The sequence below is a fragment of the Nelumbo nucifera genome, chromosome 2, assembly GCF_055504915.1.
Source record: "Nelumbo nucifera cultivar China Antique chromosome 2, China Antique-T2T, whole genome shotgun sequence".
Taxonomy (NCBI): Eukaryota; Viridiplantae; Streptophyta; class Magnoliopsida; order Proteales; family Nelumbonaceae; genus Nelumbo; species Nelumbo nucifera.
In genome coordinates, this window is record NC_142650.1 from 70,189,214 (window position 1) to 70,205,006 (window position 15,793).

At 39.4% G+C, this 15,793-nt stretch overlaps 1 protein-coding gene across 3 annotated transcripts in view; it reads right to left on the reverse strand.

Moving 5' to 3' along the window:
- The window catches only part of LOC104601488 (PH, RCC1 and FYVE domains-containing protein 1-like), a 147,619-nt gene that overhangs the window by 58,140 nt on the left and 73,686 nt on the right, over positions 1-15,793 (reverse strand). For 2 of the 3 annotated variants that reach the window (XM_010264843.3, XM_088898278.1), the window contains exons 5-7: positions 2,713-2,802; positions 2,479-2,565; positions 2,261-2,362 (exon numbers count right to left, since the gene is read on the reverse strand). In XM_010264843.3, the coding sequence (XP_010263145.1) occupies positions 2,261-2,362; positions 2,479-2,565; positions 2,713-2,802 (279 nt within the window). The remainder of the gene's footprint in view (positions 1-2,260; positions 2,363-2,478; positions 2,566-2,712; positions 2,803-15,793) is intronic. The other variant, XM_010264844.3, reaches the window with a different exon arrangement.

Below are 15,793 nucleotides of genomic sequence, written 5' to 3' on the forward strand. Positions count from 1 at the left end.
AGGAGGTAGATGAAATTCTGGATAGAGGAATATCAAAGTCTAGGTCGTCGGAGCTCAAGTTGGGTAAATGGAATCCACTAGTGGAGGCATTTAGAGAAATCGATAGCAAGAGTCTTGCCTGGACCAACGTCCTTGGGATTCCGCTCCATGCTTGGAACCTGAATACGTTTCGTGCTATTGGAAATGCCTACGGTTTCTTTAGAAGAGTGGATGCCCAAACGTATAAACTAAAAAGAAATCTAGTAGCAACAAGAATCTTGGTTGAAGTGGAGCACATACATCTAATCCCCCTGAGCATGGCTTTAAACTTTGTTGGAGAGTGGTATGATTTGAGGTTGGTGGTTGAAGGCTGCATCCCGTTTCATTGGATTCAGGAGGATTCAATGGTCTTGCCTGATCGAATCTAGGAGTCAAGCTCTCTGCAAAGGAAAAAGGGTGCTGGCTGATCCTGTGAACAAAAGTTGGGAGGAAGGTGTTGGGAAGCAGAAGGTCAGGGAGTTGGAGGGACAAGCAGAAGAGATGGGGGGACACGAGAAAGGGTGCTAGCATTCATGGGCTTGTGGATAATGGATTGCTGAATTTTGGTTAGGGCTACAAGTGCTTTTGGGAACATATAAGTATGACTTGTGCTCTGGTAACTGCACTAAATTCTGGGAACAGATATGGGTTGGGAACTCCCCTTTGAAATACCAATTCCCCTCTTTGTATGCTCTTTCAAATTACAAGGATGAGCCTATTTCTACTTTCATTGTTCCTTCTAACTCGAGAGCTAGATACAATTGGAACTTGGGTCTTAGAAGGGGCATCAGAGAATCTGTGTTAAGTAGTGTCTTGGTACTACTTAATACTCTTGATAGGATTTTCTTGGATCCTTCGAAATCAGATGGTCGACTTTGGACTCTCTTCCCCTTCTAGATCATTCACTTGTGGCTTTTTTTTAATGCTTTAACTCAGCCCCTTGATAGTCTTGGGTAGATTTTTCCTGTAAAAGAGGTTTGGATTAAGCTTATTCCCCCTAGGGTTGGGTGTTTTTCTTGGGAAGCTTTCTTGGAAAGAATTAATACATATGATCTGCTTCAAAGAAAAGAGACCTAATAGATGCCTACCTCCTCACTGGTGTATTCTCTACCAAAGCCAATGGTTAGACTTGCTATCACTTATTAATCCCCTTCCCTTTTGCAAACTTTGTTTGGGAATGGTTTTTTTACCTTGTTTGGGTGCAAGTGGACCCCCACCAAATGTGCAAAGTTTGTTTGCCTCTATAATATGAACATGTGCAAGGGATGCCATTATCTGGACTATTTGAGTAAAAAGGAACTCAAGAATTTATTTTAGATAAGGGGGGAAGCAGAGAAGCTATCATAGAGGCGGTCTACATCAGAGTGGTACATTGTGTAAAGTCTTTGGAACTTTTTGATGATATCCCAATGTCTGACCTTTTTAGAAGCTGGAAGGAAGTAGCAAGTTTAGCCCCTGCTAAGGATGTTATGAGTCCTATTTGGTCCCCTCTAAACAGTGGGTTTATCAAGCTGAACTTTGATTGAAGTAGTGTGGGAAATCTGGGGCCTTCAGGCATTGTAGGTGCTTTTAGGAATAAAGAGGGTAAAATATTCGCATCTTTTTCAGGACCAATTGGAGTAGGTGACTCCTTGAGGGCTGAGACATTGACGGTAATGGAAGGAGTGCAAAGGGTGAGGAGTATAAGCATTAGAAAGTTGATTACTGAAGGAGACACCAAGTTGGTGTTGGGTTGGCTGAAGGAAGAGAAGAATGAACTTTGGAACTATAGCAACAAAAGGAAGAAGTGAAAATTCCTTTGCTGATATATTAGCAAAACAAGGGACAGATAGAGAATTTCTGTTTTGGGCTCAATTGACTGATTTGACAATTCACTAGGAGAGCTTCTCTCTCCCTTCTCTTTGCTAGTTGTACTATGTTTTGAAATTCTAATTAAGCACTACAGTTATTGATAAAAAAAATGCTAATGACAGACAAGAACAGATAATTTACAAACTTCTAGATCAAGTTACAGCTTAACTTGAGAAATTCTTTCCATCCAAAAAGGGACTAAGATTTCCATTGATTTGAGAAATTCTTTCTCTTAAATTTTCCAAACAGGCATAATGACAACATTTATTGCAAGCAGAAATAAAAGTAGTTAAATAAATATATGACTAAATGATGATCTGCAAAGTGGTATTCTATTTAAGGAATATGGATTGTAAATCATGAATAAATTAAGATAGGTCTAATAACATACATCAGAAATATCACTCCTATTACGCCTGCCATGTTGGCCCTTAGAGATCAATGCCTTAAGGCCAGTAAACCAGACCTCTGCCTCACCTTTGTCCTTGCATATCTATAGGATTGAGATGGTCAAGAAATAGGATTCAACACAGAACTAGCTTCTCATAAAACTCAACAAAATTTATTTTCATATAACTTTTAATGAACCTGAATGATTCCATAACTAACCAGATCAAGAGTCCTTTCGCCATTATTATACAGAAGAGAAAATGACAAATAGTCTTTGTCAGGACGCAAATATCTCCTAAAAACAGCCTGTAGTGAACCAAAAACCAAGTGCTATGTAATGTTTAATTGCAAGTTAGTTAGTAAAACCTAAAATGAAATTCTTCACAGCATGATATATTAAAGTAAATTGCTAAAATGTAAAACATAAGATCATCATTCGGATTGTTGACTCACAGTTCTCTGCCCAGGGATAATCCTTGAGACGGAAGACAACTTCAAATTTCTTTCCTCTCCATGTGAGTACCAGATCAATGTTGTTTCATCCTGTCAAGACCATACGATGTTAAGAACTTATTTGATCAAGAAAAATAAGCAGAAAAAGAGAGAAGAAAGTTCAGAACACAATAAGATAGATGTGGGAGAAAAATAATTTTGAGAGAAGAGGACATGGCTTTTCCTAGCCCCTTAAACTTGTTTTATTAGACCTAACTGCAATTAAATGTAAAATTAAAAAGAAACCTTAATAGGGTGGCTTCTAAAACAAGTAAATAAAAGGACTTTGGGCCCATAACAATTGAGGTCCATTTCAAAGCAAAAGAAATAAAAGAAAAGATAACCAACCATATGTAGAGTTTCTATCATCAATGCTGTTGGTTCGGCTGTCTTAATATGTTTATTTATCTCTGTTGGGTCTTTTGTCTTCTGTTATTGGGCCTAATCTTATTTAGTGTTTTTTATTTGTCTAGGTGTCCCATCACTAATCAGGGGCATTCTAGTCTATTTGTGTAACATTATGTAATACACTTATTAATAATAGAGTAGGGCCGGCTGAGAGATTATTGCTGCCATTCTCAACTCTTCTTCTTCTTCTTCTCCTTCGGCAGCTTCATTCCAGCAAACATGGTATCAGAGCTCTGATCTTGCACCTGGTTACAGCCGCCGCTTCATCTTCTACTTGTATCCAACTCTCTTTCTTCCTCTTTTCTATCTTGGTTGCTGCAAAGAAACCCTAGGGTTGGTCGTAGAACACACCAGGACCTACATCTAGGGTTTCCCTTGGTTGTAGGGCCCAAGGGGAGTTAGTCCCAGAAGCTGATGCCCTAATAGACTCAGTACATCAGATTGTAGCCATTCAGCTAAGAGAGATCTGTGTGGAACAGATCTAGGTGGGAGGACTGATCTTGGCAGTCCTAGAACTGGTCGTGGCAGAGATTACAGGCTGCGACAGCAGTAATTAGAGCACAGTGCAGCAGTGTGGTGCTCGTGGTTTCAGCTCTGTTATGGGTTCTCTGGATAGAGTTTGCAGTGCAGCAAGTTCCGTAAGTCTGAAACAGTTCTCTGTATATTGTGTTTACAGTTTTGATCTTTGCAAGTAGGAGAAGATGTCTTCTATATCCGGGGAAGTGTCTTCTAGAGATGTTAGGACTAGTGGGAGGTCCCCTAATCTGGAGAATCCAAATCTGCACAGCCTGCAGATTACTAATGTGTTGTTGGATGAATATAACTTCAGAGAACGGTCTGTTTCAGCCATGCTCTTCATCACATCCCAGGAACTCACTGGTTATTTGGATGGGTAGAAGAAGGAGCCTGAAGTGGGTAGTGTTGATTATGCAGTTTGGCGTAAGGAGAATGCTACAGTTATGTTCTGGCTACTTGCTTCAATGACTCCAAGGGTAGTTAGGACTGTTCAACATTTCTCCACTGCTGCCAAGATATGGGAGAAAGTGTCCAAAACTTATGGTAAGAGAAAAAATAATGCCAGAATTTATAGATTGAATCAAGACATTGCTGCCTTAGAAGGACTATGGGAAGAGCTAGATCATCACCTCATTCTTGATTGGGAGAATGCCAGAGACAAGGAAAGGCATGACAAACAAATTGAAGAGGGCAGAGCATTTAAATTTTTGGCTGGCCTAGATCCAATATATGAGAGCATAAGGTCCCAAATTCTAGGAAGGGATGAAATGCCAGACTTACATTATGTCTACTACCTCGTGAGGAATGAAAAGGTTAGAAGAAAAGAGATGCAAGTTGATACTCAAACTAAGCCATCTGAACAGTCTGTGGAACATTCGGCCCTAATTTCTACAAATCAAAAGGGGAATAAGTACTCGGACAAGAGACATCTGAAGTGCACCCACTGTGGAGGAGAAAGGCATGTGAAAGAGACTTGTTGGGTTCTCTATCCACATCTGAAACCAACTGCTTTGAAGAAAGATAAGAAGCATCAAAAGGGTCAAGCTGCAAGTGGGAATCTGGTTGCCAATCACAGTGGTGATGGCTCAAAACACTCATCCACAGTTACATCCTCTTCCATGGGACAGATTGCTACTTCCCCCGGACACTGGTCCTTGGGTTTCACTGCCAATCAGGTAGAGGTTCTTAGCCGGGCACTAGCCCGTCTAAGGACCAATTCTCTTGCTTCCACCTCCCTTGCTAGATCAGGTACTGCCTCTGCTTTTAGTGCAACTAGTTCTATTGATCCTGCTTCTTGGATTATTGATTCCGGTGCAACTGACCACATGACACATATGTCTTATCTATTTTCTTCCTATCATTTACTGTCTGGCCAAGATAAGATGAGGGTTGCTGATGGTTCCCTCTCTACCATCTCTGGAAAAGGGGTGGTTGACCTAAGCAAGGGCCTCTCACTCAAATCTGTTCTGCATGTTCCCAATCTTTCTTCAAATCTCTTATCTATTTCAAAGCTTACCAAGAATTTGAATTGTAGCATAACTTTTTTTCCTACTCATTGTGTCTTCCAAGACAGCTTGACGAAGAGAACGATTGGGAGTGGTCATGAGTGTGGAGGCTTCTACTACCTTGATGCAGACATCAGTTCGGCCTTACAAACATCTGCTACTAGTAGTCAGTCCAATGTGGAGTCAATAGCTAGGCTACATCTGTGGCATGCTAGGCTAGGTCATTTACCTTTTTCATCATTAGAAGTGTTGTTTCCGGAATTATTCAAAGGTGTTTCAAGTCAAAATTTAGTTTGTGAAATCTGTCAGTTATCAAAACAATGTAGAACTGTTTATCCAATTTCTAGTAATGAAATTCAAGCTTCTTTTGATTTAGTCCACTCTGATGTTTGGGGCCCATCACCCATTATTTCTGTTGATGGCTTTCGGTACTTTATCAGTTTTATTGATCACTACTCTCGATGCACATGGATCTACTTGTTAAAAGGACGAGATGAAGTGCCACGGGTAACCATGGTGTTTTACAAAATGATTGAAACACAATTTGGCAAGAAAATTAAACAATTCAGGTATGATAATGCAGCTGAATACTTTGAAAAGTCCCTGAATTTGTTTATGGAGGATGCTGGAATGATCCATCAGTCATCTTGTGCTAGTACCCTCCAATAGAGTGGGGTTGCTGAGCGCAAGAATAGACACCTATTGGAGACTGCTCAAGCCTTACTATTTCAGCACAAAGTTCCCAAAAACTATTGGTCTCAAGCAATCCTTACTGCATCATATCTGATAAATCGAATGCCAACCAAGGTATTGGGGATGAAAACTCCTTTCTCTGTCCTTTTTCCTCATCTTCCAGACTTTTCTCTTCCACCGAGAGTCTTTGGTTGTGTATGCTTTATACATGTAAAGGATCCAAAGAAGACCAAACTGGATCCTAGGGCTATGGAAGGAATCTTTTTGGGGTACTCTCCTACACAGAAGGGTTACAAGTGTTATGATCTATCTAGTCACCAAGAGAAAATATGTCACAAAGGATGTGGTTTTCTTTGAGTCTCAATCCTATTTTCATTCTTCCCAGAATCCTCTTCAAGGGAAGACTAGCGGGATGGAAGAGGATTCTTTTGTTCCCTCCTTCTTTGTGCCTCTTTCTGCCTCGGACCTTCCATCTTCTCCTCCTGATCCTCCTAGTTGTGGTATCTCGGGTGGATCTAGTGAGGCTCCAATTTCACTAGCTACTACTAGTGATGTTGCAGATGTTACTGAAGACTCCAGAAAGCAGCAGAAGGATATAAGAATCACCTACAACAGAAGGAAAAAGAGTCCAACTCATGACAGCAACCAATTGGACTCGGATCAACCATGTCTCAGCAACCCCAGGTAATCCTATCACGCATCCCTCTGACTTGGATCTTCCTATTGCCCTTCGTAAGCCTACCCGTTCTTGTACTATCCGACACCCCATTTGTCTCCCCGTTATTGTTCTTTTGTGTCTGCTTTCTCTTCTGTGCATGTTCCTACTAGGTATTCAGAGGCAGTATGCAACCCAAGATGGAAAGAGGCTATAGACGAAGAAATGAAAGCCTTAATGAAAGCAAGGACTTGGGAATTAGTGGATCTACCAGAAGGGAAAAGCACTGTTGGATGCAAGTGGGTGTTCACTGTAAAGCATAGGGAGGACGGGTCCATTGAAAGGTACGAGGCCAGACTTGTAGCAAAAGGGTTTACTCAAAAAGAAGGGTTTGACTACAAAGAAACCTTTGCTCCAGTAGCAAAACTCAACACAATCCGAGTTCTATTGTCATTAGCTGCAAATTTCTCATGGGAGCTACATCAGTTGGACGTGAAGAATGCCTTCCTAAATGGCGACCTACATGAAGAGGTATTCATGGATCCTCCACCAGGTTGTGGGTTTGGCAGGAAGGTGTACAGACTGAGAAAAGCACTATATGGTCTTAAGCAGTCTCCTCGAGCTTGGTTTGAAGAGCTTTGTGGGGCCATGAAGAAAGGTGGTTATACTCAAAGTGGGGCAGATCATACCTTGTTCATAAGGAAGAGAAAAGGAAAACCTACAACTTTTATTGTCTGTGGATGATATGGTGATTACAGGGGATGATCAGGAAATGATTAAAAGACTAAAGGAGTTCTTGGCTGCTGAATTTGAGATCAAAGACCTGGGTCAGCTAAGCTGGGTCAGCTAAGATACTTCCTTGGGATTGAAGTTGCTAGATCAAAAGAGGGCATCTACATATGTCAGAGGAAATATGTCCTTGATCTTCTACAAGAAACAGACATGATGGGGTGTAGGCCAGCAGATACTCCAATAGAACAGAACCATGGCCTATAGGAATTAGTAAGAGAGGACTACCCTGATAAGGAAAGATACCAAAAGCTGGTGGGGAGGTTGATCTATCTGTCCCTCACTCGCCCTGACATTGCTTATGCTGTACATGTTGTCTGTCAGTCAGTTCATGCACACTCCTAAAATCCCTCACATGAAAGCTGTGGAAAGGATTCTCAGATATTTGAAGTCTTGCCCGGGGAAAGGGATTCTATTCAGAAAACACAATAAGATTGAAGTTGAAGCATATACTGATGCAGATTGGGCTGGCTCTATTGGGGACAGGAAGTCCACTTTCGGGTACTGCACCTTTGTTGGAGGAAATCTAGTTACATGGAAGAGTAAAAAACAAAATGTGGTTGCTAGATCAAGTGCAGAGGCTGAATATCAAGCTATGGCTCATGGTGTTGCTGAACTTCTGTGGCTTAAGATCCTTCTTGGTGAACTTGGAATAAAGATCGAGAGCCCTCTCAGGTTGTACTGTGACAACAAGGCTGCCATCAACATTGCAAATAACCCAGTGCAACATGATAGAACGAAACATATTGAGATAGACCACCACTTTGTCAGAGAAAGAATAGTCTCAGGAGAACTATGCATTCCTTATACTCCCTCCGAGATGCAGATCGCAAATGTTTTAACTAAAGGGCTAGCTACAGTAAAATTCTTGGACTTACTTGGCAAGCTAAACATGATTGACATCCATGCTTAGCTTAAGGGGGAGTGTTGGTTCGGTTGTCTTAATATGTTTATTTATCTCTGTTAGGTCTTTAGTCTTCTGTTATTGGGCCTAATATTATTTAGTGTTTTTTATTTGTCTAGGTGTCCCATCACTAATCAGGGGCATTCTAGTCTATTTGTGTAACATTATGTAATACACTTATTAATAATAGAGTAGGGCCGGCTGAGAGATTATTGCCGCCATTCTCAACTCTTCTTCTTCTTCTTCTTCTTCTTCTCTTCTCCTTCAGAAGCTTCATTCCAGCAAACAAATGCAACCTGCTCAATTTGCATCTTTATATGCCTCTATCTATGCTCATGATTAGTAAAGAAAATCCCTTTTCCGGGGTGCCCGTTAGATAGCATATAATCCTCTCAGGAGCTGCCATGTGTCTTTGGGAGCATGCATAAACTGACTAATAACACATAACATGAGAAATATCAAGGCAAGACATACAAACATATAATAGCTTTTCTACAAGCCTTTGAAACACTCCCCTATCACAACAACTCACCATCAGAAGCAGACAACTTGTGATTGTTGACAATAGGAGCAATGGGTTTGGCTTCTAACTTACTAGTCTCTATCGATTGTGATTATAGACAATAGGAGCTTAAAGGGTGTCAATAATGAATCAACTCCTACCTAGAGTCTCCTTTATATTAAAAGGTATGTACAATTACAAGAATTCCCTTACAGGGCTGAAAGAAAAAAGAATAACGAAACAAGTAATGTACTTAGTACAATATGGACTATACTAAAAGGATACATCAAGTCACATAATCTCCACACTCCCTCTCAAATAGATGTGTAGACATGAGCATCAGGTGACTGGCTGGTAAACTTATTTATCTTACATCACTAGATCAAATATTTCCTTTAGCTGGGATTTCTACGTCAATTTATGCAGAACCCAAGAACTAGCCATTAGGAAGGCATTATCAGAATTTTGTGCTACTCGAAGGGTGCTCTTAGTCGAGGAATGTATTACAAAAACAGGGGAGAATTGACTGTGGAAGAGGATTCAGATGTTGATGGAGCAGGATCAGTTACAAATAGAAAGTCCACCAAAGGTTACAATTGAAGTTACTGCTGTTAGCAGAGCTTTTAGGTTGAAAAGTAACCCAAAAATCGAAGAGAAGAGAGAAGAAAATAGAAGAAGAACAAGAGAGGAATGGGTGAAAAAATGCTACATTACTGCCGCCCTAAGCAGTATTATTTATATGTGTTTAACATAACATTAGGTAAAAGGACAAAAATGCCCTGCTACCTATTCTTTTTTGAAATCCTTCCTTCGAAATCTTCTTCTCTTCTTCTCTCTTTCTCCTCTCATTCTCTCCTCTCATCCTCTTAATTTCCTGTTGATTATACACCACAGCTTGGGCTGTTAGTAGTCTCATACGACTACAGATGCTATACTGTGATAATCAAGCAGCAATTAACATTGCTCACAACCCGATTCAGCATGATAGGACGAAGCACATTGAAGTGGACAGACTTTTTTTTTATCAATAAAAAACTTTCATTAATAACAGAGAGATTAAGATACAATAGCTAAAGATTGCATAGGAATAAATTGCAATCTCCAGCAATCAGTTACAATTCTGCCCAATACAATGAAGATCTATTTGCCTCTTGTTTTGCTAGGGTATACGCCATCCCACTTGCATCCCTTTTAACCCAACCAAACTGAGTGTTGAACTTCCTTGCAAGTGTGTCAATTTCTCTGAAAATAAACTTGACCTTCCATGGTGCTGCTGTGATGCTTTTTGGCCCAAGAGATGACCAATAGAGAGTCTCCTTCAATTTCTAAGTCTGTTGTTCCTATCTGCTCAGCCATCTTTAGACCTTGAAGTAGGGCTAAAGATTCAGCCTGTATTGAGTCACCATAACCTATTGGTCCAGAGTAGAGTGCCACCACCACACCCAGATAATTTCTAAACACACCCCAATGCCTACCCTTCCAGGGTTGCCAAGAGAACTCCCATCAAAATTCAATTTTAGTTTTGTTCCGTGCTAGTGGCTTCCATTCCATGCTTACAAGAACTTTGGGTATATCTGTTTGTGCTATTTCAGCCCAATTTCTTAGTATCTCATTCATGGAGTAGTTTCTGAATATCTCCATGGTCTTCACCCAATGTGCAGTTCTGATTTTTATGGCTTCAATAACTTCCTCCATATTTTGCTTTTTCCTGAAAAGATTCTTAGGTTTCTTTCCTCCCATATAGTCCATATTGTAGCTACTTTCACTGCCTTCCATCTGCATTTTCCCCTTTTCTTCTGTTGACACAGGAAAGAGGAGCTTGTTAGAATACACAAATCAGGGGTATTTTGGTTTATCTGTTTGAGAGTGAAAGGTCTATTTTATTTAAGTTTAAGTTATGTGTCTCATCTTTCATGAGGGACAATATGGTCTTTCTTGTAACTCTATTATTTGAAATAAATACAAGTGGATCGGCTAGGGAGGACTGATTTTCTTCTTCCTAATCTGGCTGAACCCTTCTCTTCTTCTTCTTCTTCTTCTTCTTCTTCTTCTTCTTCTTCTTTCTTTTCTTCTTCTCTATATTAACCTAGAATCGAATAGGGTTTTCTTACATGGTATCAGAGCGGTAATCAAGTATTCTGCTCACAGTCTGAAGTTCGGCCATGTCAAGTGTTGCAATACTTCTTCCCAATCCTTAACCTCTGTTTTCACTTTCGCAACTTTCCTCTTAAACCAGTCCCCATTCCTTCCATTCCATATTATTTTTGAACTCGTATCTGTTGAAAGTACTGTTATAGGAGTAATCTTTTTAGTTTGCTTTTGTTGGTTTGCTTTCCCAGTTTGGCTCTCACTTACCTCCCTAGATTTTTGTTCTTTCCTCATAGTTTTCTCTTCAGTATTCGAGAACTCCCATTTTTTCTGGTTGAAATCATCAAGTGCACCTGCGACCATCTTCCACCCCTATTTAGCTTGTCCCTCTGGAAGGCATACTAGCTGTTTTCTTCCTTTGCCAAAGAACTCTGTTAGTAAAATAAATCCTCCATTTCTATTCCTTCTATTTTCTACTGTGAATCTCTTCCCATTGTTTTTCGATTCATTTCCCCACCCTTGTATTCTTTCTGCAAATAGAAGACCATCTACGAAACCTTTAAACCAGTCCACTACTTCTGATTCCATTATGATAGTTGCTCGTCGGTCTTCCCTAATTTTCAATAGCTTCTTCCCTCTGCTTGTTATTTCCTCCATAAGGATCTTCTTCTTCTCCAACTGAAATATTCTTCTCCATTTTGTTGCCTGAACAAAACTCTCCATTTCTCCTGAACTTCGCCGCACCTTATCAAGTGTGTTCTTCAGCTCATTCTCTTCTACTTCTTCTTCTCTTCTTTTCAGCTGAAACTTTTCTGATCTTTATTCTTTTTCTTTCATAAAGTTTATATCAAAACACTACTATCAGCTTTTCTACTGTGTGGAAGAGCACCAACGATGCAAAAACTAATAGAAAATTGGTAGAGAATAACAAGATTTTGAGTTTCTCACTACAGGGACCTCTACCCCTAGAGCATTTTGCACATGCAGGGTTGGAGCCCAAGGTACCTACAGAGAAGAAGGAGGTGGTATGAGAGTATTGTAAGAAGTCGAAACACACCAAGGATACGTGTTGGAAGTTAAATCCAGATCTCCTAGAAAGGTTTTGGAACAACAATAATAGTAAGAAGAATGGTCATGTTGGGAAACATAAGAATGCAAATGTAGCTACAGTACCAAAAGGTGGAAGTAGAGAAAGCGAGGAGAACTCTTCTATGGAGTAGTTGGTGGCACAATAAAGGCAGAATTTAAGAGGTCTGGTAAACTCATTAACCATTTGGAGACTACAATTACAGCACCCGACTCCTCAGGCAACACTTCTTCATCCACCTTTGCTCACTCAGGTGTTCGTGCTACTATAAACCATGCTACTATATCAGTTAATTGTAAAATCCCTTGGATTATAGATTCTAGTTCTTCAAACCATATGAGCATCATATTTAATTCCCATAGTTATCAAGGTGACACCTAGGCAACAAGGTGCCCTTGGAGGCTCGCCTCGCTCAATCGCCAAGCAGTTTTGTATATTGTCTTACAAAATACTTTTATATTCTTAATTTTTTGAGATTATAATTATAAAATAGAGATTATTAAACAAAAATATTCATTTTTTATGTTTATAAACTAATTTCTTTTTATTATTTTCTTATTTGTTAGGGTCTAATCAACACAAACAATGCTAACTGCTGTATTGAACCCTTAAAGACTTCAAATTCTGAACTGATAAGGGAAGAACTTAAAATTTTGTCTAATCAACACATTTTTTCTTCAACCTTTTTTGTTCTTTTCCTATAACAAAGATAGGGGTTCAGCCCCTATATTTTTTTAATTTTCTTTTCTTTCTTCTTTTTCTTCTCATAAATATGTTGATTTTCTAGACTTAAACATGAAGTTTATAATTTTCTTATGAAAATTATGGATAGTTATTAAGGAAAGATGGTTATAGAACCTAGGTAACTACCCTAGGATATGTGGTTTTTACTTAAAAAAGAAATTCATCGCCTAGCACCCCCTATTGCCTAGCCTCACCTTGGCACCTTGAAAGTATGCTAATCCCTCTTGTTTATATCAACTTCTTTCTAGTCATAAAAAAAATATCCCTTGTTGATGGGCCTCTTGCTCTCATCTTATGAAAAAGGGATATCAGAGCTTCTGACTCCCTTGTTTTGTCCCCTGTCCTTTGTGTTCCTAAACTTAGCACCAATCTTTTATCTATTAGTAGTTTGACTAAATCCATGAATTGTAGCATAACCTTCTTTCCTACCCATTGTATTTTTTAGGACCTAAAGTCTTAGAAGACGATTGGGAGTGGCCATGAGGTGAATGAAATCTACTTGTTGGATACACTTGATGTCTTGCACCACCTCATGGAGTAACTTTGGAGTTTGTTTCATCAAAGTTTGTTTATCGAGTCATGTTATGCCATTTACGTTTTGGTCATTTGTTTAGTCTTCATTGTGTGTCAAGCGAACTTGCTAGACAGTGTAGAAATTCCTATTTATTGAGTAATAAAAGACCAATTTCTCCATTTTCATATTTTTCACTTTGATGTGTAGGGGCAATATCATTTATCTGTTATGAAGGGCTAATAGATACTTTATCCTTTTTGTTGATGACTTCTCACGCTTTACTTGGATTTACCTCATGAGGTCCTGGGATGAAGTACCAATCATTGTGCAAAGTTTTCATGAACTTATACTTACCTAGTTTAACACTCAGGTCAAAATATTCCACTCTGACAATGCTAAGGAATATTTTAAGAAGAACTTCACCTCCTACTTTGATGCCTTTAGGGTTATTCATTAGAGTTCTTGTCCCTACACTCCACAACAGAATAGAGTGGCAAAAAGAAAGAACCATCATGTGGTTGAAGTTGCCAGAAGCCTTCTCTTTGCTTCACATATTCCTATTAAATTTTGAGGGGATGTTGTTCTTACAACAACATATTTGGTAAACCGCATGTCTTCCTAGGTTTTGGGTTTTAAGACCCCCTTTAGCCTCCTTTATCCTAATGAGGATCTCTTCTCTCTTCCTCTTCAGGTTTTTGGGTGTATTTGCTAAGTTCATGTTTATAGCCACCAAAGGCATAAATTTGAACCTAAATCTCACAAGTGTGTTTTTCTTGGATATGTCCCCCATAAGGAAGGGATATTGTTGTTATGATCCAGTGTGTGGCACCCGCTTTGTGTCTAGGGATGTCACATTTGCAAAGTATATTTCTTTGGCATTTCTCTTAAGAGGGAGCATCCAAAGGAATTGTTTGTAGTGTCCTCAGTTGTTCCTCTTATTTTTGTTGAATCCTCTATCAAGTCACCTACTCTTGTTGTGTCTCCTCCCAATGACTCTTTTCCATCTATTCCTATTCCTCCTCCTCCACTTTTATTTATCATCCCATTGTTTAGAGGTAGTATCAAAGACAAAGACTCAGGCATGAGCAAGTTGTTTCTGCTCCTTCAAAGACAAAGACTAAGTCTTCTTCTCCCTCTAATACCTTCCCAGACCTTGACCTTCCTATTATTCTCAGAAAAGGCAAATAGAAGTGTACAACCCACTACAACTCAAAACACCTATCCTGTAGCCTTCTTTCCCCAACTTCCTATTCCTTCCTTGCCTTTGTTTTTACACATGCAATCCCTAAGTCTATCCCATAAGCCCTACGTAAACCAAAATGGAGAGATACTGTGATTACTGAGATAGGTGCTTTGCATAAGAACAATACTTGGGAAATTGTGTATTTGCTTAAGGGGAAGGAATTGGTTGGTTGTAAATGGGTATTTACTGTTAAGTATCATTCTAATGGTACTATTGAAAGGTCAAAGGCTCATTTGGTTGCCACTCAGATGTATGGTGTTGATTACTTGGAGACCTTTGCTCTTGTAGTTAAAATGATATGTTTGGGTTTTGTTATTATTGGATGCTAGTTTTAATTGGGCACTCCATCAATTTGATGTTAAAAATGCCTTCTTGAATGGAGATTTGCATGAAGAGGTTTACATGTCTTTACCTCTAGGGGTGTATGGGAAGGAAGTGAAGGGGAAGGTGTGTAAATTGAAGAAGTCCTTGTATGGCCTCAAACAACCTCCTAGGGCTTGGCTTGAGAGATTCCAATATGCTCTTGTTACTTTTGGAAACAACACTAATTCAGTCTAATCATACCCTCTTTGTCAAGAGGAGAGACTCCTTAGTGACCTTTCTCATTGTTTATGTGGATGACATTGTGGTTATTGGTGATGATACACAAAAAGTGCTTAGCCTTGAAAATTTTCTTAACTCTGAATTTGAGATAAAAAACTTGGAGGAACTCAGATATTTTTTGGGAATTGAAGTTGTTCGGTCTAAAGAAGGTATCTTCATTTCTCAACACAAGTATGTCCTTGATCTCCTTGCTGAGATTGGCAAACTTGGTGCTAAATCAGTCTCCACTCCTATAGATTTAAATCACAAACTCTCGGCTATTGATGGTGAGCTATTGTCAGATCGGGGAGTGTTCTAGAGACTGCTTGGGAAGTTGTTGTATCTTTGTATGACTTGGTCGGAAACACATGAAGCTGGAAGGGGATTTTGTGCTACTACTAGCAAAGGGACTTTTTTTTCTCAACATGGACACATGAAATTGGAAGCATACACTAATATAGACTGGGCAAGATGTATTGATGATAGGAGGTCTACCTCAGGATACTGTACTTTGGTGACAGGGAACAATATTTCATGGAGGTGTAAGAAACAATCTATAGTGGCCAAATCCTCGGTTAAAACAGTGTACAAGGTGATGGCTCATGGAGTTTCAAAATTATTATGGCTTAGATCCCTTTTGGAAGAACTGGGTATTGATTGTGAGAAGCCAATGATGCTTTATTGTGATAACCAAGCAGCTATTAACATTGCATGCAATCCTATCCAACATGATAGAACAAGTTGGGCATGATTGACATCTATGCTCAGCATTTATTGCTTTTTAAGAACAGTTGGCTGATGTCTTTGACACA